This window comes from Protopterus annectens, chromosome 14.part0, assembly GCF_019279795.1.
Source record: "Protopterus annectens isolate FY-2018-M chromosome 14.part0, PAN1.0, whole genome shotgun sequence".
Lineage (NCBI taxonomy): Eukaryota > Metazoa > Chordata > Ceratodontiformes > Protopteridae > Protopterus > Protopterus annectens.
This window is the reverse complement of record NC_056748.1, coordinates 152,334,838-152,358,846: the sequence shown is the minus strand read 5'-3', so window position 1 is coordinate 152,358,846 and position 24,009 is coordinate 152,334,838. Positions and strand designations below refer to the sequence as shown.

The 24,009-nt window shown below is 39.4% G+C and overlaps 1 protein-coding gene across 30 annotated transcripts in view; it reads right to left on the bottom strand.

Annotated features, from left to right (window-relative positions):
• The window catches only part of ABLIM1 (actin binding LIM protein 1), a 2,317,257-nt gene extending 2,299,044 nt beyond the window's left edge, over nucleotides 1-18,213 (bottom strand). For 8 of the 30 annotated variants that reach the window (XM_044055898.1, XM_044055904.1, XM_044055918.1 and 5 more), the window contains exon 1: nucleotides 18,030-18,211. In XM_044055898.1, the coding sequence (XP_043911833.1) occupies nucleotides 18,030-18,054 (25 nt within the window). In that variant the 5' untranslated portion in view covers nucleotides 18,055-18,211. Of the gene's footprint in view, nucleotides 1-18,029 lie in introns of all 30 variants that reach the window. The other 22 variants (XM_044055899.1, XM_044055913.1, XM_044055907.1 and 19 more) reach the window with 6 other exon arrangements.
• Nucleotides 18,214-24,009: the final 5,796 nt, after the last annotated feature.

The window sequence follows — 24,009 nt, the reverse complement described above, 5'->3', positions numbered from 1 at the left end:
CAGAGCAGTAAAAGGAAAACAAAATGTCACTAGGCAAAAAAGTGAGAGTTTGCAGAGACGTACAAACGTTACACGGAATAAGAGGGTATCTGAGCAGGTGAGGTAGAGCATCATTAAGTTCATTAACTCAGTACAGACAAGTACATGTTCACTTCCAGAAAGTTTAAAAGCTGGCAGGAGCCTTCCACCACTTGGGTAACTATCTTAACCCAGGACAGTAACATCACAGATGGATGCTCAGGGTCTACTTCGGTCAGTTGACGCAGTTATTAGTAGTCTTCCACTACAACAGCTGTATATTTTTAAGTCAGGAGATAATTAATTTGGGCAATAAAATACAGTGTGAAGTCACCGTATAGACCAAGATACTTCAAATGTAACAGCCACAGTAACAGTAACAGGATAACGTTTAACAAGACAATCAGAAAGGACTTGTAGGAATCTCTTAGGTAAAGCAAAAATCATGTCTTTTTTTTCAAACTTCAAGCTAAGATTTTGTGGCAGTAAAACACTGAAAACTCTACTGATAGTCCATGCTTAGTTCTATCAGCTCTAAAGGTGGGATTATAGCCATACTTCTGAAAAAGACCAGGTGTCTGCAGAAAGAAAGAGATGCAGAGCTACTCATGTTTCATGAACGCTGGCAGTCTTGGTGAAACATCGTGCCATGTCCATAACTTGCTTGGCACTGGGGGAATTTCTATTATTCTACAGTTAATTCTGGCATATTTGTACTTTTTGTCAATCTTAATTCCATGTATTTTTTTCCATTGCCATTAAATCCGTTTCCTTGAATGTATATGTATAACATGTGAATGCATACTTTGTTCCAGCTACATTATCTTATTACAGAAACAGTCACACTCAAGTATACTTCTCCACTCCATATTGTTTTCTATTCACAAAAAGGTGCACTCACTTAAGACACCTCTTTTAACCATCACCAAACACATTTCTTATTTATTAAATCTCAAAGGTTATCTACACACTCATAAATAAAAGATTTACTATTTAGATTCCTAGGTTCATACCCAAGTACTAGGCTAGCTGCCCTTGCAGGACATCTTGAGGGACAGATGGAGGGGAGATAGAGGTACAGTTACAGTAAGTTCACTATATTCACCCTCAGTGTGATATCATTCACAATCAGCACTGTGAAATGTGATTTCATATCCCCCCTTCCACACAGCTCTTCAGCACTGTGAAATGTGATTTCATACCCCCTTCCACACAGCTCTTCAGCAATGTGAAATGTGATTTCATATCCCCCCTTCAGCACTGTGAAATGTGATTTCATACCCCCTTCCACACAGCTCTTCTCTTGTTCATTGCAGTCTAAATGTCTCTTAACATTCCAACCTTTCATTAAATGTCATATTATATCCAACATCTGTTTAAGAATTATACTGCATGAGAATTATGGCAGGAGGAGTCAATAAGTCTACCTACGCTCTCCTTTTATGTGGTGTAACATTCTACCTCCTCTCCATCCCTACGTTCCCCTTACCTTTTTCCATGTGTTTTATGTCCACTTGAATGCCTTTGTGGATTCCCTCTCCAGCACCGCTTCTCATACTTCACACACTGGTTCACAGACTTCCTTAAGAAATACATACTTAATAAGATCCCAGGTTTAATGAGATCCCACCTCTAACGAGAACCCAGATTTAATGAGATCCCAGACAAAGTTCTTATAATCTGCTGCCTGTGCTCTTCTTTCTCGTCTGTCCTTCCTCTTCATAATGGCCCATCACATCTCCGTGAAATAAACTTATGCACCAATGTCATGTCCCTTTGTCTCTTCTACTGTCGAAAACAGCTCAAGCTCCTATAGCCTCTGGACACATTCCTCCCTCTGCATCCCTTGGATATTTCACATAGATTGCATCTGAATTCCTTATAACAGCTTGATGTCATTTTCCTTAAATGGCCTCCAGGACAGCCTGCAGTACTCAAGGGCATATCTCACAACTAAGTGTAAGAAATCTGGGAATGCCAAAAATAATGGGGGGACAAAGGCCCAAAATCAGGGACAGATTTTAAATATTGTCCATAAAATTAAACAGTTGCAAAAATAACGGGTTTTGCATTAGCATGCATTTTTCTGAAGCATGTGAAGTCAGAAACTCAAATACCTATGTTATTATTCAGTGGGTTCAATCCTCAATGACTTGCCAGAAAACCACAAATTGTACGAAGAACAGACCGAAAATATGAGGGGAAAATCTGGATATTCTGAGAAAATCTGGAGTGTTCAGACGTAGGCTTAAGATGCGACTTCACTTAGGTCCAGCACAATGAAAGCATTACTTCTTTGCTTTTGGAGTGTGTCTCTCTGAAGGTCCACCCCACTACCCTGCTTATGGTTACCACTGCATTCTTGCTCTGTTCTCAGTGGTCCAGTCCAGATGTGAGGAGTAGCCCCAGATCCTGATCCTGCTCTCTGGCCAAGAGTTCCATTTCTCCCAGTCGATACTTCATACTAGGGTTGTTACGATCAAAGTGCAGGACTCTGCATATATTGGCACTAAACTTCAACTGCCACCTTTTGGCCAAATCATTCTGCATTTACAGACTCTTCACTAGACCCCTCTCCCACCCATTCTTGTGCATTCATCTGAACCTCGTTTTGTTTCAGCAGCAGAGAGGCTGACCCTGTTATGTGCTCCTTGAAAGAAACCTGGATGAAACAAGTGCAGTCAAGATAAGACCCAGAAAAGACCCCTGTGGTACTTATCAGTCTCTTCCACAATTTCTGACAATGTACCTCTAACCACAACCTTGTATGCCTTACTGTTCAGCCAGGAAGTTATCCAGCTTTTCCTTAGAAAAATCCCCAACTCCCCTGCCCCAACTTTTCTACCTCATTGGTGTGTGGGGCACAGTCAGAGGCTTTGTTGATCTTCAGAAATATATATATATATATATATATATATATATATATATATATATATATATATATACACACACACACACACACACACACACACACACACACATACATACACACACACACACAGGGTCTACTTCATTTCACTGAAAACACACTTCACTGAAACTCATTTCACTGAAAATCAGTTGCCTGAGCACAATTCCCCACTACAGTGCAATCCTGGAGTTAGTGTATATATATATATATATATATATATATATATATATATATATATATATATATATAGGTGGGGGCATAGGCCTCCACAGTGGGGGGGGGGCTTAGCCCTCCCACATAGTTTGGGTATATATTATCTTCTGGAAAGAGTTGTTCATTCAACTTGTAAGTATCCATGTCGATGGTTTACATTTAAAATAGGTGGGGGGGTTATGCCCCCCACATCCCCCAATGTGGAGGGCTGTGCCCCCCACACCCCCCTCTGTGTGTGTGTGTGTATATATATATATATATATATATATATATATATATATATATATATATATATATATATACACACACACATATACACACACACACTCCAGGATCACACTACAGTGGGGAACAGGGCATATAGCTTTCAACTAAATGAGTTTCAGTTAAATAAGTTTTCAGTGAAGTGAGCTTTCAGTGAATTGTGCTCAGGCAACTGATTTTCAGTGAAATGAGTTTTCAATGAAATGAGTTACAATGAAGTGTGTTTTCAGTGAAACAAAGTAGATCCATCTATACATATTATATATATATATATATATATATATATATATATATATATCTATAGAAAAAACGTATAATAGCCCTTGTGATAAACAAAAACAACACCCTCGAAGGTAGCAGGAACCCAGTGAAAAGCAGTATATAGTACAATTCCAATCCTGAACAAAACACGATACTCAGTTTCAAAGTAGCTCAGTTTAATAGAAGAGTGAGCGCTTTCGCAGAGTTCACCTCCACTTCATCAGACGAAACAGACAGGCACAACTACTTCTTATATAGCAGTAATAAAACCAATCAACATCTTAATAGTCAATCATCATTAGCGATAATTTAAAATCATTAAACACTTAAAGCAAAACACAGCCTATTCAATGCTTCAGACCTAAAACATCTTCAAAAATAAATTCAATATCAGCACAAGCTGTGTATAAAATGATGGCTTATCGTTAACCGATAGCACACAGGATAAAATATATACACTAGGTCATGTTTGTATAAATAGAGGCCACAATACTGTCAGCACTAATATAGTTGTGAACAACATGGCTTATATTTCCATCAGACCCAATATATGCAATACCCTAACCTAAAAATATCACTGTCTAAATCCTGCCGATAGCAGAATGGATAGCAATCTAGGTTCCATATATATGTCAAAGCAGTAAATTCTAGACAAATTTACAAAAAATATATATAGTAGTCTAATAAATACCATATATAAAAGCATGTCAGACAATTGTAAAAATCCATGATGGTACATGCATGATAATCTATATAGTGACAGCATTTAAATATGCACACACATATATATATGTATATATGCATCCACACACACACACACACACACACACACACACACACACACACACACACACACACACACACACACACCAAATCTAATTAAATGAAGCAAAACAGCTGCGTGGAATGGTGATGTTGCATCCCTTAATATGCTCTTCCAAGAGGTAAATAAGAGCAGCCCATTCTTAAAATTTACTATGAAATTTTCCACTGACAACATTGATTATTTAGATGTTACCTTAGTTAAGGTGGGACATAGACTTAGCACTAGAGTATATAGGAAGGAATGCTATCAAGCTTCATTTTTACACGCGAACAGCATGCATATACCCTCAACTTTTGCTAATATTGTTAAGAGCCAAGCATTTAGGGTTTCTCGCCTTTGTAGTGATGACACTATATTTAAGGATGAGCTATATAAACTGAAAGAGTTGTTTATGAGTAGGGGGTATAATGAACAACTAATAGATCAGAAATTTAATGAAGTTGTACGATTTAGACGAGATAGAGCTAGACCGTATTTTTCAAGTCGTAGAGATAAGCAAGATTCTATAAAAACAAATGCCTGCAGTACTGTTAATGTGACTATTACTCTCCCCTTTGGCAATAATACTGATTTAGTTAAACAAGTCATAAACTCTAACTGGAATATATTAACTGCTGATGACAGGACTAGTAGTCTCATAGGTATGAGGCCTAGGTTTACATACAATAATACTATGAATTTGAAGCAACACTTATGTTATAAACATAAGAATAATATACCACGAATTAATCCTTCTCTACAAGGGACTAAAAAATGTGGGAACTGCATGCAATGTGGCTACATAGACGAATCACGATTTTTTAGGAATCCTGACACATGTCATTTATGGGAGATTAGGAATATCAGTAATTGTCATACACGGAATGTCGTTTATGTGGCCCACTACATAGTTTGTTTTAAATATTATATAGGAAAAACGAACAGAAGCCTTAGAGAGAGGATAAGGGACCACGTCTATTGTGTTGCTAGATCTCAGGACTACAGTGCTATAGCAAAGCATATCTTGCATCAAGGGGATGAGCATCAATTTCGTTTTCAAGTATTACACGTTCAGTATCCAAATGATAGAATAGGAGATATAGTCAATCTCACTGAGCAAGCAGAGCTTAAATGGATCTTGAGGATGGGGTCACACCAGGGACATGGTCTGAATGAGTGCGTTAGCATCAAACCTGTTCTGAAAGGGAGACGGTTACGTTGAGATAGGGCAATGTTGTGTATAGGCTTACATTCACAATATCATACACTGTAATAATTATTTTTAGGTATTGTTTTTGTCTGTTATGAAATAATAAGTGAGTAATGGGCATATTTATGTAGTAACATTGATGCAGCTGTTTTGCTTCATTTAATTTAGATTTATCTCCATATTGCTAACGGTGTGTGTGTGTGTTTGTGTGTGAGTGTGAGTGTTTGTGGATGCATATATATATATATATGTGTGTGCATATTTAAATGCTGTCACTATATAGATTATCATGCATGTACTATCATGGATTTTTATAATTGTCTGACATGCTTTTATATATGGTTTTTTAGACTACTATATTTTTCGTAAATTTGTCCAAATTTACTGCTTTGACATATATATGGATTTTAGATTGCTATCCATTCTGCTATCGGCAGGATTTAGACAGTGATATTTTTAGGTTAGGGTACTGTATATATTGGGTCTGATGGAAACATAAGCCATGTTGTTCACAACCACATTAGTGCTGATAGTATTGTGGCCTCTATTTATACAAACATGACCTAGTGTATATATTTTATCCTGTGTGCTATCGGTTAGCGATAAGCCATCATTTTATATACAGCTTGTGCTGATATTGAATTTATTTTTGAAGATGTTTTAGGTCTGAAGCACTGAATAGGCTGTGTTTTGCTTTAAGTGTTTAATGATTTTAAACTATCGCTAATGATGATTGATTATTAAGAGGTTGATTGGTTTTATTATTGCTATATAAGAAGTAGCTGTGTCTGTCTGTTTCGTCTGATGAAGCGGAGGTGAACTCCGCGAAAGCGCTCACTCTTCTATTAAACTGAGCTACTTTGAAACTGAGTATCGTGTTCTGTTCAGGATTGGAATTGTACTATATACTGCTTTTCACTGGGTTCCTGCTACCTTCGAGGGTGTTGTTTTTGTTATATATATATATATATATATATATATATATATATATATATATATATATATATATATGTGTGTGTGTGTGTGTATCTAATTCCCAAATGGCCACTTCATCGAAGGACAGAACACCCAGATAATGTTGCAGAAAAGTTAATTTTACGAACAACTGGATCACTGTAATGTAACTCCGGGAAACTAACCACTTGGCCATCATGGTGAACTTTGCCCTTTTCTCCACTATAGTGCAATCTCAGAGTTGGTATATTTAGTTAGGGGGATGGGGGTGGGTTTGATTTGGTTTTGTTTTAAAGTGATGGTAGTCAAGTGGTTAGTTTCCCGGAGTTACATTATGGTGATCTGGGTGTTCGTAAAACTAACTTTTCAGCAACGTTGTTTCGATGTTCCGTCGTTTGATGAGGTGGCTGTTCTTGGCTGGAGTACTTTGTGTTCACATGGGTTTTATCCAGGTGGTCCAGTTTCCGCCCACATTCCAAAAACATGCAGTAGGTGGATAAGACACTCTAAACTTGCCATAGTTGTGAGTGTGCGGTGTTGAAGACCTTCCATCCACTGTTAACAGACCTGCCATTTCACAGATTTTTTTATTCCCCTCCTTTGCACAACAATAGTACAATTACTGTCCTCCACCAAGATGTCTGCCAATAAACTGGAGAGAATTTTGCACTCTGACCCCTTATTCACTACTTTGTTGTAAAGCAAAAATTATTTTTTTTCCAAACCTGTTAAACCTTTTACATCAAGTTTCTTGCATCTCTTTCAACAAAGAGCTGATAATGGGGAAAAAAGGCTGGCTTCATGAATGCCTACACCAAGTGTACAGAGTTCTGAGTGAACAGACAACACAAGCATAACTCCCACCATCTTCCTTCTAATTTTAGTATTCCTACTAATTTTCTTACAGCCTTTATTGAGGGGGATTCATACAGGTTACCAAAATGTGTAGACTATGACAGTCTAATCTTTCTGAGTGAATATACAGCACAAAAAATATGGTAGGGATGTTCTTAAATACAGATTGTGTACACAGTAAAGGCATGGATGAATCTGGCCCGCAGTGTTCACCATACATAAGCTCTGTCTGTTACTTAGTTATAAAAATCTCCTTCTTTATATCCCTACACTGCCCTAAAACAATTTTATACAATTCTGACTTTCAGATTAACTGGGAATAGGGAAAAAGACAGTTGCAACTTAAGTGAAAACTGACAATTAAAATGTTATAAGAAAAATGCCTTGTTATCTACCCTGACTCTCAGATATGTTCAGAAACCTCAAACCTAATTTACATCATCAGTCCTTTTAGCATTCTTACTTAATATTTCAACATATCCATATAATGGTAAGATACCTCAAAAACTTTCCTCCCCCTGTTATATTTTACAAATACACATACAACAACTGCATAAGCTTTCACCATAGGTTTATTCACTTACATTTGATTACCAGGAAAGTCCAGCAGGGTAGGTGTCTATTTTCTGTGGAGGCCCAGGGAGAAAAGCTCCAAAGTATTACAAAACATTTTAAGAACAATAATGTTAGTCTTTTAAAATAATACAAAAAAAGCAATTTAAATAATTATACCAAATTGGAAGTAATATGGAAACAGTGTTTAAGAATAGATACGTACATGTGATATGACAATTTTATTAGTAAGAGAAATTTTAGTCAGTTTACAGAGAAATTAAAGGTAAGTTGGTATAATACAAACAGGAATTGGAATACGAAGTGAGAGAAAAGCAGGCTTATGGTATATTTAGAGAGTAAGCCAGGGGAGAGATACTGATAGAAGTAAGGAAGTGATTGAAGAAGGGAGAGTAAGGAGATGTAAGGTATGAAGAGGTACTTGTTCATATTAAAGGATATAGTTTATTGTGGTGTTGAGTAAGAATAGAGCCAGCTTTTGGCTAGGAAGTACCTCAGAATGGCTTTGAAGGATGGGCTTTGATCTGATGTAAAGGAGTTCCAGGCCTCAGTAACATGGTATGAGTATAGACAATGCCCAGCAGATTTCACAGGTGTGTGAACAGACAGGTGTTTTTGGTCACTGGATCGTAATGACCAAGGGGGAACATAGTTGTGTAGATTGTTATTTAGTGCTGGGCAAGCAGATTGATGCTGGATAATTTTATAGGTGGTAAGAAGTTGTGTATATGTTATTTGATGGGGCAGTTCTAACCAATTTAGTTTAGTGCTATACAGTGGTGGGTTCTGAAAGGGGCATTTGCTGCAAATTTAGCAACTATGTTACACCATTGTTCAAGTTTTGATTTTTGTGAAGCCTGAAGGTTAGTAAGGATGGGAGCATAGATAAGTATTAGCAAGTGTAGCTTTAATTGCATTGTAAGAAGGTTTTTGGATTCCTACATGACTGTGGTGGTGGTGCTGCGGTAGCGTTGTCGCCTCACAGTAAGACGTTGTCCTGTTCGATTCTCAGCTAGAGCATCTTCTGTGTGGAGACATGCATGAATGGGCGTACCTTTGTTGAAGGTTGTGCGTCAGAGCTGGCAACTCGGCACGTAAAAATCTACTGCCAATCATTAGCGGTGACCCCTAACCGGGAAAAGCTAAAAGACACAACAACTTTCTGATGAGTTTTTCTTATGCAATTCTGTACATGCAGATTGAGTTTTATATCATCAGCCACTGTAATCCCTAATAAATTGCTACGAGAAGTGACTTCAATAGTTGTATTATCAAGAAACAGAACTTTAAATCCCCGGGATTTAATAAAGCCTATACTAAGGTTACACTAACTGCACACATGTATTCAATAAAATTCTTCTCATTTTTGTGTTTTCTAGTCACTCACAAAGATTACACTAAGTGTACATGTAGTCTACACTTTGTGGTAACCTTTATGAATCCCCGTCAATATTTAAAGCAGCAAAAATATCAGCAGGAAAACTAAAATTAGGAGGAAGAAGGTGTGAGTTATGTCTGTGTTATCTGTTCCTCAGAACAGTGTACACTTAGTGTAGGCTTTATTGAAACCATTTTTTCATGGGAGAGGATTTAGGGGAAAGAAGTAGTAGTTTGTTTTTTTAGGGATGAGTATGAGTTGTCAGTTACAAAGCTGTGTTTCAGTTGCTGTTAAAGGTCCCTGAGTAATTATTTTGGAGGTGTGTCATATTGTCAGATGCGCAAATGAGTGTGGAGTCATCTGTGTACTGTATTAGGGAGGCCTGTTGTGTGAATGTGTGTAGGGTGTTGGTGAGAATGTTATAGAAGAGGGGACCAAGGATAGAGCCTTGTGGTACACCTTTGGTAACTGGGAGGTATGGAGAGAAGGTGGAATGCCATTTTAGACAGGTAGTTTTTGAACTACAGAAGGGTGGGCTGAGACAGGCCTAGTGAGGACATTTGAAGTAGAAGTTTGCTGTGACAAGTCTAGAAATAAGGAGGAGACGGGTTTGTCATTACCTCTAACTTTATTGACAGTATCTGTATGGGTTAGAAGCCCAGTGTTACTACTATGGGAAGGATGGAAGCCATGTTGTGAATGGGATAGGAGCACTTCCTGCAGGACATAGTTTCGCAATTGTTTTTGAATACATTTTTCAAGTATTTTGGAAAGGGTGGATAAGATTGCTAAAGGTTTAAAGTTAGTAACATCTGTCAAGTTTCCTCCTTTGTGCAGAGGAATACTGTGTTACTTTTTTCCAGAGAGGGGGATGTGTGACTTCTGGACTGACTTACTTAAATAGATTGAGACAGGGTGGACAATGCTATTAGCTGCTATTTTAAGGTATTCACTTGGAAGGTCATCAGCTGAAGTAGGGTATGGTTTGAGTTTAAGAGTAGTTTTATATAGGATGTGGGCACAAGTTTGAAGGTGGAAGTGGATGTGCTGACATCTGGCCGTTGGGCAGGGTTGGGATTAGATTTTGGGGAATTCTTGGTTAGGAATGCTATACTATCTATGAAATAGTTGAATTGTACTGTAGCTTCAAGTGATGGGTTATTGGGGAAGGGATTGGGGTTGAATTTATGGCCAGTATGCAAGATTTCTTTAATGGCTGTCTAGAATTATTAGGGTTGTGTTTAATATTATTCTGAAAGTTATCACAGCATAGGTTTTTGTCTTTATTGATTCACTTTTTAGTACAACTGCAAAGCATTCTGAAGTGTTCAAGATATTGTGGTGGTGTATATTATTGCTATTCCTTCCATGCTTTTTCCCTGTCCTTCATTAACATTCTACTCTTTTTGGACAACCAAATTGCATTATTTGTTTTAGTCTCTTCCTTCTGTGAGGTGCAAGGCTATTCAGGAATGTTGTACTGAATTCATTTACAGCATTATCTAAGGGGAGAATTTTTAGGAAGTTCCAGTTAATAGATGATAGGGTAGTAATGAACACTTCTGGGTTAAACTTGGAAAGGTTACGTGTTTTTCTATAAACATGCTATTTAAGTGGACATGTGAGATGTCTGGCTTTAATTTCTCCAAGTCTGATACTATGATAGGAATGGATCCCATTCCTAAGTCAAAGTATAATTAAAGTTCATGAAATTAGTATTGTTTAAATCTTTGACGTTAGCCAAACATGCGTGGCTGTATAGATTGAGAGATCATAGGAGGTTACTAGGTTATTGACTCAGAGGTCATTTCAAGCCTAGCTGTTCCATCCCAATGTAATACCATAGATATTCTAGTCAATACCCAGGATTGTATTTATTAACGACTGCCCACGTCCAGGAGGGTTGTGGGTGCTATCCTGGATAAGAATTTATGGTGCCCCATCCACTCATCCAGGTTCCTTTTGAACAGTGTCATAGAAGAGCTCTGCTTCATATGAACTGGCAGCCAGTTCCAAAGACATGGCAGTCACTGAGAAACAAATCTGTCCTTTCAGCACACCTGATTCAAGTTGCAGGCCATATTTAGGTCCCTGGAAAAGGTAGCTCTAGTCCAGTTTGATTTACGGATGTGCAGCAAATTCAGTAGGTTTGTGTCTGAGATTGCTCTATAAGCCAGGCACAAGTCTCCCTAAGAAGTCTACACAATACTGAGTATAGTAACGGGGACTTGACTTGGTCTGTGTAAGGCACATTCTGGAGTCCCTTGATCTTCTTAGTTAGAAACCTCTGAGGTCTCTCCAGTTGCAGCCGGTGCTTTGTACAGTACATGCCAAACAGAGCTCTTTGCTAATTATAGATCTTTGATTCTCTACTCTGCTCTAGGTGAGGCCTTCCTTTATCACGCCAAAGGTGCCTCCCTTTACTAATTCCGGTAGATCTGCAAGGTCTTCCTTAATATTAAGGTTCATTTCAGGTCAAAGTTAAGGTCGCAGTCTACTTGTAATTCCAGAATTCTTTTGATAATGTTTGCATTCAGTTTTTTTTTACCTTTTTGATACGATATTTTGTTTTGCCATAAAAAATGATAGAATTACACATTATTTCATATTGGTCTGAAGTAATTATGTTCCATTTCATTTCAGCATTGGGAAATTCCCTCAAAACGTAGTTTGGCCTGCCAGTTTGACTACCAGTACACAGTCTGCTGGCCTGCTCTTTGGCTAGCTTTTTTTCACTAGGCCCAGCATCAGTAGATTTGCACAAGGTTTCCACTGACCTCTGTTGTGATAGTGCTTGCTTGTGATTGTGTTAGCAATGGATCTTACTACAGTGTGTGTGAATGGCTTGTGAGTTGGTTGGGTGGTAACTTACAAAAGTGTGAGGTTGAAAGGCCTTTACAAGTAAGGGTATGTGTGAATGGGTGTTTGGTGAGACTGAAATTGCTGTCATATTTTCATGAGGTTGTAATTTCATTTAAGGTAGGACCTGTGCTCTTCACCAAGTTTTCCAGGGGTTCCTGGTCATTGGACAAAAAGGACCTGTTCTTTATATCCAGTCATTCAGGGGTTCATCTTTTTTAGTTATGAGGATGGGTTCCTTTATGGGTGCGGTCAAACAGATGGGTGTTGCGGGTTATGCGTTGTGAGACTGGTATGGCTTATGGGTCTCCATTCACTGGTCAATTAGAGAAGCCTGGTTTACATTGAGGAGATGACAAGAAATACAGGTGCAATAAGTTCTGCTTTTTAGACAGTACAAAGACAGCTTTTTACTTTATCTGTGGTATAGCAATAGCTGTCTTAGTTTTGTGGCTTAGTTGTTTTTATAGACTGGGCCTTTAACTTGATCCTGATTCATGCTGTATATGTTGCTTGTGGAGGGGGAGGGGTTGTGACATGGTTCTTTGCGATATTTTGCCTTTCCCAGATTAGGGGTTTGGCTGGGGTTTGGGCAAGTGATGTGTGTGTGATGGGTGTCCTCTAGTTTGTTTTACGTTTCCGTCCTACCTTTTAGCTATGTCGCTTAGTTAGTGTGCCTAATGGCATATTATGGTTTGTGCTTAGCTGTTTTGTTTTCTCAGTTAAACCTTAGAGAAAATGACATGTTGTCTTACTTGCCTGTTGAGGCGGAGGAGGGTGTTTTTCCATTGTTGGGGCGTTGTGTTGTGTTTTTAGACAGCAACATTTGCATTTTATTTAGTGTTTTTAGCAGTGGTATTTTTTTTCCATTGGGTAGGCTTTTTACTTTGGGCTTTGGCTTCTTGTGGCTTTGGAACAGAAGAGTCTATACACTTATACAAACAGGCGGCTTTTTTTTAGTGCGCTTTTTGGTTCTCTGAACCAGCTGGGGTGGGCTGGGTGGGACTTTATACCACCAGCCACCCTACATTAGTAGGGTATAGAAGTTTTTTGGTGAAGTTCACCCTTTGTGAGTTCCCTTTGTTGTGCCAGGTGTAGCCCCATTTGTTAGTGGCCCACTTTAAACAAGGGAGGGTCTTAATGTGGCAGTGTTGCAGTTGTTTTCAGAAGTGACAGTAGGGCCAGAATTAACTAATGAGTTCTTGTTGTTTTTGTTGTTGTTTGTGTTTGTTGTTGTTTGACATACATTTGATTGAAAAGAAGAGTGAGTTTAGGATAGAGTAGAATTTCCAGTTGAAGGTGGGATAAAATAATCCCCCCATGACCAGAGTGTTAGTGTTTGGCACATTTGATCAGTTTCCCAATAAAGTCAACCTCACATAGGCCTCAGCCTTTTGGGGACATGAAGGGGGAGTCAGTTGACTTGACGCACTGAATGGGAATCCCTGAGGACCCTGTGTATACATGACATGGAGTAGTTGGATGATGCGTCTGAGTAAACTAGTGTCCAGTAAACTAGGTATTCCCACAGGTAGTCCTCCTGTTTGTACATGTTCCTTTTTGAATATTTCGGTAGTCTGGAAGTTGGTGATGCATTGCAGCCTTGCAAGGCTCCCTGCCTTGCTGGTTTCTGTGACTGCACGTGCATCTACATCCTCCAGTGATACAAATATACAAATACTGAGTGTTTTTTTGTGGTTTAATCCTAGCATGTTAGCACATGACAACACTTTGTTATGGTTGTTTTGGTTTTTTTTTTCGTCAGCAGCTTTTTTTTTTTAAAAAGGTTTTAAAAGGAGGCAATGGGGAGAGCCTTTAGGCAGAGCAGCAAAGCCGAGCAGAGTGCAAGCCAAAAGGCACAAACTGTCTCTCTGGCAGCTGCCAGCTCACATGAACTATGTTATCCCAGGCTGACATGAACGAGTGAACTGAACCAACCAACCAAAACTTAGCCAATTATTGAAGTTCAGTTTTTTTTTTGTTTATACTGGCATCATTCATGTGAGAGGGGTATATGCTTGCCTGCCTGGGACTACATACCTGCCTGGGACACATACTTGGAGAGCCCACGCCTCTCTTAGTGGCATGGTACATCTCAGGGTGTTCATCATAACATGAGCTATGACAGAGACAGATCATATATGAAATATTGTTCGAGAACCTGAGTACATGAGTGATCTGACAAATCCTGGCACCCGACAGGCAGCTGACCATGACTTTCTCCTTATCTAACCTAGTGAGTGGAGTCTGTGCTGCCTCACTCCCAGTGAATGACAACAAGAAATTTTGTTTTTTTTTACTTTAAGCCAAGGGGCTGGTAGGGCAACAGTGTTGCTAAGTGTGCTGTGTATGTTAGTTGTAGCAGTCTTTGTTTTGGGGGTCTCTGTTGTTTCGGTAGGCTTTTTGAGAGAACCTCCGCATATGTTGATTTACGTGTTGGATGTGTACTATGTGTATGAGGATTGGTACTATGTGTATGAACAGTGGTGGGTGAGTTGAAAACTTGTTCCGTGTTACTGTTTTGAGTGTGAGATTGCAGGGATTCAATATTCTTGGTGCAGCTACATCTCTCGTACTCTGTACTAGAGTTGAGGTACTAGTAGAGCATTGTCAGTGTACATGAGGCAGTTGCTACACTGTCTCAGGAGACCCAAGTCAACAAGGCTGGCAGGAGAAACAGGGGTAGTCCAACTGTCCATAATGTCAGGTTTGAAGAACTGTTGTCAGAAAGGGGGTGCCATCAGGACTGATCTAGCAGATGCTCTGTAGATCGGTATTTCTGATGAGGTTTTGTCTGGTGGTTTAATAGGTCACAGCTCACTAGCAATACTTCTTAGACCACAGAAGTACTAAAGATGAGGACCACACTAATGTACTACAGCTGTATCTCAGGGGACCAACTGTCAAAATTATCTGTCCGGCTATGGCGCACAATTGAGCGGCAGTGCTCAGTGCTGCACAATGCGTAAACAAGCAGAAACCTGCTCAAATACCAGAAGATAAAAACTTAAAAAAACTTTTAATAACTCCCAGATGCAGCAAACCTGTATCTGGACTATGCAAAAAAATACAAAATAATTAAATAAATAAATAAGCTACTTATGTTTTCTGGGAAGCGCAGAAGCCTCTAATCATCTAGTGTCTCAGCTCTCAAGAGTTGTGGCTGGTAGCCCACCTCAGTTCAGCTCAATTCAAACAAGCAGAAATCAGCTCAAACACAGGGCTTAAATACCAGAAGCTACAAACTAAAAAAAAAAACTTTTAAAAAATCAAAAGAACCAATGAGGGTGCTTACTCCAAACCCTAGACCAATCACCATTCACCAGACAGGTTACAATCAGCACACTTCTCTCACTATGGTGCAGAAAGGCCCCTTCCAATCCAAGATGGCCTGGGAAATGTGCTCAGAATAGAACAGAAACTACAAACAAACCCAGACGCAGCAAACCTGTATCTGGGCTATGCTACAGCTACTAGCTACACTAATTTAGGTGGGAAACACTAAAATATGTTTTGAACAACAGAAAAACAGCAAGGAGACACTAAAAAGTGTTTTAAACACCAAACAAATCAGTTAATTAAAACACTGCTTGGTGAGAAAACAGAACAGATGTTTTACCAACAGTGAAAAGTAGCAACAATTACTTTGCAAACAGTGAAAATAGCAAAAAAGATTTGCAACAGTGAAAAATAGCAACAAGCTAAGAGGCACAGTAAGGCAAACAAATGCAGTACAAACAATGCAGTTAACATCCTCACAAATCAATAGCCTAATAAGTATGCTGCAAAAATAAAAGGTGCAGATTGTAGGCAAATAATTATTACATGTATATTCACATGTACCAGGAAACCCTGACTCCCCATTTAGCAATCTGGAGAAGAAACATGATTCTGCTTCTATACTATTCCTCTCCAAATGTGCCTCAAGCCAAAAGTTAAAGATTTTCTTAGTTCCTCCCATCCCTTTAGGACCATCGACTCATTTATTCATTCAAGGAGCAAGGGTCAAGTGCTGGGAACAGTGCTGTCATCTGTTGATGGAACTGGGGAATTTTCACTTAAGCCCACCATATTCCATGGTGTGCATGTCCATTTCATCAAGGGATACCATGCACTTATCATATACCAGGTGTGCATCTCAAACATTTGTAATATATGTCCCCTCAATCTTCTTGTGCCATGGAAGCATGTCTGTCAATCCTAGGTCTCCATCAATGTTTTACTTTGAGTTCACACTCTGGACATGAGCCCCACACTAAGCCCCCAGAGACAGTTGAACAACCTATGCCTTGTCATTCCTCTAACTCCCCCCCCCCCCCGGATAGCTCCTCCATTGTCCAGGCTGTTAAATGTATTCAGGTCAAGTAGGTGACAGTCAGGGCTTAATACATCTTGGCAATGGAGCTGGTATTTCAGAAGGATTTTAATATGGCTGCATCCCTGCTACTTATGAATACCCTCAAGTCGAAAATGCCTTGGTTTTCTGCTGGAAGCATTCTACTATAGGATATTTATGTTTGCTTAGTCAAGAACCCATCTGAAATCTTTCTGTTACTGTCCAGCCTCAAAGAAATAAAGCATTAGCAAAGATGCTGGTAAAAAGATTAGAAACTGCAACCATCTTCAAATGTTATTGTGTTACACTAAAATCAACACATCACTTCAGTGCTTGCTCCAGGAATTAATATGCACACAGTGTGACTGCAGACTTGGAGGCTAAAATAAGCAGTCTTGAACCAGCAAGAAGGGAAACAGAAACAAGATAAAAAAGTATACACACAAAGCATAGGTTCACACAAGCCATGCACACATCAGGCAGACCACAGTGCACAAATAATTTTTAATGGAGTCAACAGTGCAAGGAACTGAATAACATCCAGAAAAGAAGACTAGGAAAGAACTTTGACAATCATGCCACACTGACTTCTACTTAACAGCTACACCTAACCCCTCCTGCTGGAAGCATTCTACTATAGGATTTCTTTGATACTCAAAATATTGTTTGCTTAGTCAAGAACCCATCTGAAATCTTTCTGTTACTGTCCAGCCTCAAAGAAATAAAGCATTAGCAAAGATGCTGGTAAAAAGATTAGAAACTGCAACCATCTTCAAATGTTATTGTGTTACACTAAAATCAACACATCACTTCAGTGCTTGCTCCAGGAATTAATATGCACGCAGTGTGACTGCAGACTCGGAGGCTAAAATAAGCAGTCTTGAACCAGCAAGAAGGGAAACAGAAACAAGATAAAAAAGCAGGACAAAGTATACACACAAAGCATAGGTTCACACAAGCCATGCACACATCATGCAGACCACAGTGCACACATAATTTTTGATGGGGTCAACAGTGCAAGGAACTGAATGACATCCAGAAAAGAAGACTAGGAAAGAACTTTGACAATCATGTCACACTGACTTCTACTTAACAGCTACAGCTACAGCTACACCTACCCCTACACCTACCCCCCCCACACACACACACACACACACACACACACACACACACACACATGTACAACAACAAATTACGAAAAGGGCACTAACCACAACCAAAGTTTATGTGTTACCAAAAATGAAATTTAAGAGATTCAGTGCTCTGTCTTCTTGAGACAAATTTCTAGAAATATGTTTCTCAAATGCATAACAAACTGACTATTATTGGTAACCAGATCATAATGTGCTGTATCACGGCACACATGGTTAATTACCTGCTACATAGGCTTACCGTACGTCCGGTTTTCCCCGGACATGTCCTCTTTCTGTACTCCTATCCGGGCGTCCGGGCGGTTTTGTCGTTTTCAGAGATTTGTCCAGGTTTTACAATCCCATTCCCGAGGCAGAATTCATATCTACGCATGCGTGTAAGGTAGAAGAGCTCGCCAGATTCCCGAGAGCGGCGAGACTGTGTTTGCGCGGGGAGAAGCGCAGGACTGTGTGTGTGTTAGGGAGGAGGACTCGGCCGCATAGCCGGTCTGTCATCACACGGTGAGGGTGTGTCGATGTCGGAGTCTCCGTTTGGTTTTCACTACTCATTCTCGTATGTTTTTTTTAAGTCAATTTAACTTACTGGTGTTAATATTCATAACTTAGTGTTAATGATGGATAGTTGTTTCTTGCCGACGATGGACGAGTTGTTGCGTTGCGGTTGAATACATTTCGGCCATGCCATGTGTTGTGTACTTCGGCTTTCTGGGTTTTTTGGAGTTACTTATTATGGTAATTTGGTGTTTTAATCATCTCGGTATTTTGCAAATCGGTCTTTAATGATGGATAGTTGTTTCAGTCTTGCCAAGGGATGAGTTGCGGTTGAATACATCATCCACAGCCATGTCAGATGTACATCCTTCCTTTAAGCCTTGTACAGGCACATATGACTTAAGACTGGCTAACTGTTCCAGCAGGACAGTACTGTATTAGCTGTGCAAACATGGTTGATGTACCTTGTCAGGGTCGGAGTATGGAGTAACAGTAAGGTAGTGCCAGGGTCTCTTCCAACAGATGCAAACGCTACAACAGTACAGCTGTGCAACGATTTACTTTTCAGTACAACGTAAAAAAGTAACAGCGTTACAGTGACTGTCAGTGAAGAAAGAAGGACAGCATGACATTTCTGCCAGTAAGCAGTGAAGTAAATGTCTGTAACTGCTTTTTCTCCAAAATAGTCAGCCCATATTCTGATGCAAACTACACGGAGTCGTGAATATGAGTTAAACAACGTAACTGAACAGCAGAAAAAGTAACATCACAGCTAAAAACATGCATTATTTGATTAGGTTCCTTAGTGCATACTCTATAACTCATTGGGAACCAATTCAAGTTTGAATCCAAATCTGACTTCAGACCAGTGACAAGTGGAGTACCACAGGGTTCAGTCCTGGGTCCTCTACTGTTTGGTATCTACTTTTCTGAAGTACAGGCTAACACAGAAGGTCTTTGGCTAAGAAATTCGCAGATGACTGCAAACAAGGAGCCATAATCGAAACTCCTAATGATGTGGACATCCTACAGAAGGGCCTCACTGAGACAGATGCCTGGTGTCAAAGCCATGGCCTCAAGCTCAATGCCAAAAAGTGCACTGTCATCCCCTTTGGTAAAAACTCTGTACCCATGAACTACAACATAGGCGGTAGTATACTTAACACCGAAAGTGTGATAAGAGACCTTGGGACACTGGTGGCCAATAGTCTCTCCTTTGATAATCACATCGCCACAGTAGTCAGGAAATCCTTCTACGTGGCACATCTCATCACAAAAGGTTTCTCATCTAGGAAAAAGGAGAGGTCATTGTTCCCCTCTACTCATCACTCATTAGACCCATTATAGAGTACAATGCCCCTTTTGGTATGTACCTCACAAGACATCTGCAACAACTGGAAAGGCTGCAGAAATACCTCACAAAGAGGATTACTGGCCTCAAACAGATGTAGGGTTACCACCTGTCCCACTTTGCGAGGAACAGTCCCTCTTTAGGCAGTTGTGTCCTGACAAAAAAATTTAAAAAATTGCAAATGTCCTGAGATTGTAGGACAAAATTATTTCCTATATTTTATGTAATAGTTGCATAAAACAGTTATTTTGTATCTAAAATACCTAAATGTTATAAGAAACAGAATAAGCAACTAAAATGCTACAAGAATAAGCTTTTATTTAGGCAAAAAAGTTAAGTTCTATCCTTTGTACTGACCGTGGGTATGTGTTGGCCTGTAAAATCTGATGTTTGTACCAAAAATATCCCACTTTGGTCATTTGAAAAGGTGGCAACCCTAAACAGATGCCCTATGCAGACCGTCTCAAAAAACTGCAGCTTTACTCCATCGCATATCGCCTACTCAGAGGTGATCTCTGCATAACATACAAAGCTATGTCAAACCCAGAGATGTTGGACATGCTCCACTTAAAGAAATCCCAATCCCTCTGAGCTACATGCTCTAGGGACCTAAACCTTGTCACCACAATAAACAGAACATGCCGGAGGGATAGATTCCTGACCCAGAGACTTCCCATACTCTGGAATAAACTACCTATCTATATCAAACAAAGCTCCTCATTAGCACTCTTCAAGAAAAATCTTGATGATTGCATGGGAAATAGGAAATTCACCCCGGGGATCACCTCTGTGGCTCTGCTCGACAGGGGCACAGGAAAATAATTTTCTTGGGTGGCAAAAGCCAGGGTACCTTTTTGGCTGGGCTTGTATAGGCCCCAGGGCTGATACCCTAGTACCTACCTATGAAAAATTTAAAAACTAACAATCAAGAGTGTCACCAAGTTCTGGAACAGCACGTGCTCGCTGAGCATAATACTAAACAAAATACGAACACAGCAGTCGCACACATAAACAGTACGCTCAAGGGAAATGAAACTCATACGATGTCAACCTTTTTGTTTTCCTGTGTTTTTTTTTTTTTTTTTTTTTTTTTTTTTAGTTTTTCTTTAATATTTAACTGTTAAAATAACATATCACGTTAAAGTACGTCTCTGAAGTACAGCTACATGCCAAATGTCTGTAATAGTACAACTGAGAGAATGACAGAATTTGTCAGAAAGGCCTGCATCACTGCCATGGATATGATGATTAGCATGTGCCAGTTTGTATGGCTACACTTCTTTACTTTCCTCTGTGTACTGTAATTCACAATCTCACATTTTACAGAATATGAAAATCATTAACCCACATTTATACTGCACTTGGTGTCAAATTTAAACTCAATTTTTTTTCAAAAGAAGTAAATATGGTATATTTACCATGAGATTGCCTCAGTGGTATGTGTTTTTTAAATGCTTAAAAATCTGTAGATGTGCACTTTCTCTAATAATGTATTATAAAAACAGATGAAATTATATGTTAATTCAGTGAATACGGAACTATCAAAAACAAAGTCTTTGGCAGTTTCTGCAGTGACTAGTATTCATTGAATAAACAAGTTTACACACAAATACATAAGAGAAAAGACATTTTGGCAGAGAAAAAATTAGCCAACAGCTGTTTTATGTTTGGAGCAGAGGTAAATCAGGAAATGAAAAGCTTTGGATACAGCAGTCCTGAGGTGAGAGCTTGGGGATCTTGCTAAAAACAAGTGAAGTAGGTGGGAAGAAATGTGCTGTAATGGGGTCTCCTACAAGTGCTCACATGTCAGTGGCTTGTGACACACTTTCTTGCTGCAACTTGCTCAAAATGGCAAGTGTCCTAACTACCACAAGCCCGATCCTATGTAATTACCCAACCCTCCCACACCCTAATCCGACTGGACTGCATGGCTTTACCAAAGCCCTTACTCTAAGCCTAGAATTCTCACCCGGTCCCTAATCCTAACCATGACACTCACCTCCCAGTCCCTAACCTAAACTCTCCTATCAGTCGGAGCGGCCCTAGGTCAACTGGTGCCTAGGCAAAACAGCTCCACGGCGCTCCCCAACACATTACCTGGTGCCCCCATCCTGGTCTACCTACACCAAATAAATACTGGAAAAGTGCCCCTGCTACACTGGCGCCCTAGGCGGCCACCTAGTTGGCCTATGCCTAAGGCCGGCCATGAGTCCCTATGCCTAAAACTCCTCCCTTCCTAAACCTGAAGCTTCTGACTGCTACCTAACCTAAAACACTCTTTCTAGTTCCTAAAACTAAACTCCCCTCCTCCTCCTCCCTAAACCTAAAGTGACTGATCACTAACCCTAAACTCACCTCTTGATCCCTAGCCCTAAACCCCCTACGTCCTAAAATTAAATCCTCCTCACAATCACTGCCTAAAAGCATAACCTCCACTCCCCCCACACATGGCTATTGTACTTACCTTGCTAGAATTTAGTTACTGTGTTTAGACAAGGTGTGCCATTTCCACTCTCTCGCTGCATAGCTGCCACACTTCACCTGAACATGTAGTCAGGTTAAAGAAAGGGTACAAGCTCAGGAAATCTACAGGGTACCTCAGACCCTGTCTGTGACACAGTGGTTTTGATGTCTGGGACTTGGGTACTTGCAGTAGAATTCTTTGTCACTCTAATCAAGTTACTCACAATGGCAGTACCCAGAAAAGGGGAACCTGTGCTTAGTTTGCATACCTGATTAACCAATAATAATAATACTACAAAATTCTGCCTTTACTGTCTCCAGTCAACATACCACATTCTGAACCATCAAAACCAGAGCAAGTAAAGTGAGGTGAGCATCAGGAAGCACCAAACTTCTCAGCTGTTCTCACCTCACAAATTGTCCCAAAATGGCCTGTGCTGCCCAGAATAAAGGCAGGGTGAAAGATAGTCCATGGTGTTAGTCCATGCTGAACGGTTCTTATAGAAAACCAAAATGAAAAGAAAAAATATTACATGGCTACAAGGAAAAGCTATTTATGTAGGGTCTATATTAGATACTCGACATTACTGAACTTAGAATACGATATGGTCGACACCATATCACCGAAGTTCAGTAACATCGAATACCTATTAAAAAAATTAAAACATGACAGGAAACACAAGTACTCGCTGTAAGCAGGGGCCAAGCCCCCCCTGCGCCCCCCACACCCCCTGCTACTTAAATATACCAACTCCGAGATCGCACTACAGTGCAGTAAAGGTAAATATTCCCTTTCCGCACTGTAGTGCAATCTCGGAGTTGGTATATTTAAAGAGCGGTGGGGTGTGGGAGGTGCAGGGGGGCTTGCCTCCCTACTTACGACAGTTACTTTCTGTCCGTTTTATTTTTTTGTGTTCGAAATTATAAAACTTTGAACATACAAGTTTGATTTTGTGGTGTTCAAAGTTTTATACTTTCGATCACGTAATAGGAACCCATTTATTTATTCACACAATATTTACAACACCATCTTGTATTGTGCGCTCTTCCACAATGGAAGTGATAAAATATTACACAGTTCCAGGCCATTCATTCCATACATAAAAAAGACCAGTCTATAGTTTAACAGCTGTGTATATCATCAGCTTTGCCTTTTTATTTTTAATTATTTTAAACAAATCTAGCATTGCTATGTCCATGACTACTGGAATCAGAAAGTTATAGTTAATGATTATTTTGTTCATATTCAGGGTCATGTAGAAGGCTAAAATGTTGCAGCACCAGCAACAGAACCCATTTGCTTGACATACTAACACAGGTGGGTAAACGATTTAGCAGTACCATGATAAGTTAGGATGTTAGGTAAGTTATGATGATATTTATAAGCACAAATAAAATTCTCATTACTTCTATGTGTAAAGACAAATGGTTATATAAAAATAGATGATTGCGGGCAATAAAAGGCAAACCTGCCATAAAGTGCCATCTGTTGAACTGTAGCAGGCATCAGGTATCGTAATATAAAAGCATAAGCAGCTGTACAAACTTCTGAGTTCAGCTGGTATTTGAATTGATAAAATGTTGCCAAATGTGAATTTAGTTTAATATTATAGATTTAATTTGAGAGCTCAAATCATATACACACTAACTTGACATAAATTCTGCATATTTCCAATTGAAACTCTAAATTCAATTTTTATTCATTCAACCTATGTATAAGCAAATAATGCTGTTTTAAGCACTGTGTAAGTATTGTAAAATAACCCTTTATCATTAAGATGACAGCCATTCCATCCTAATGATAAGTTATTTAAACAGGACTATATGCTAGGCACCTGTCGGACAGAATATTGGCTTTAGGTGATGGTTGTTGTTGATGTGACATCCTGACCCCATGTACAAAATAGGAAAAATG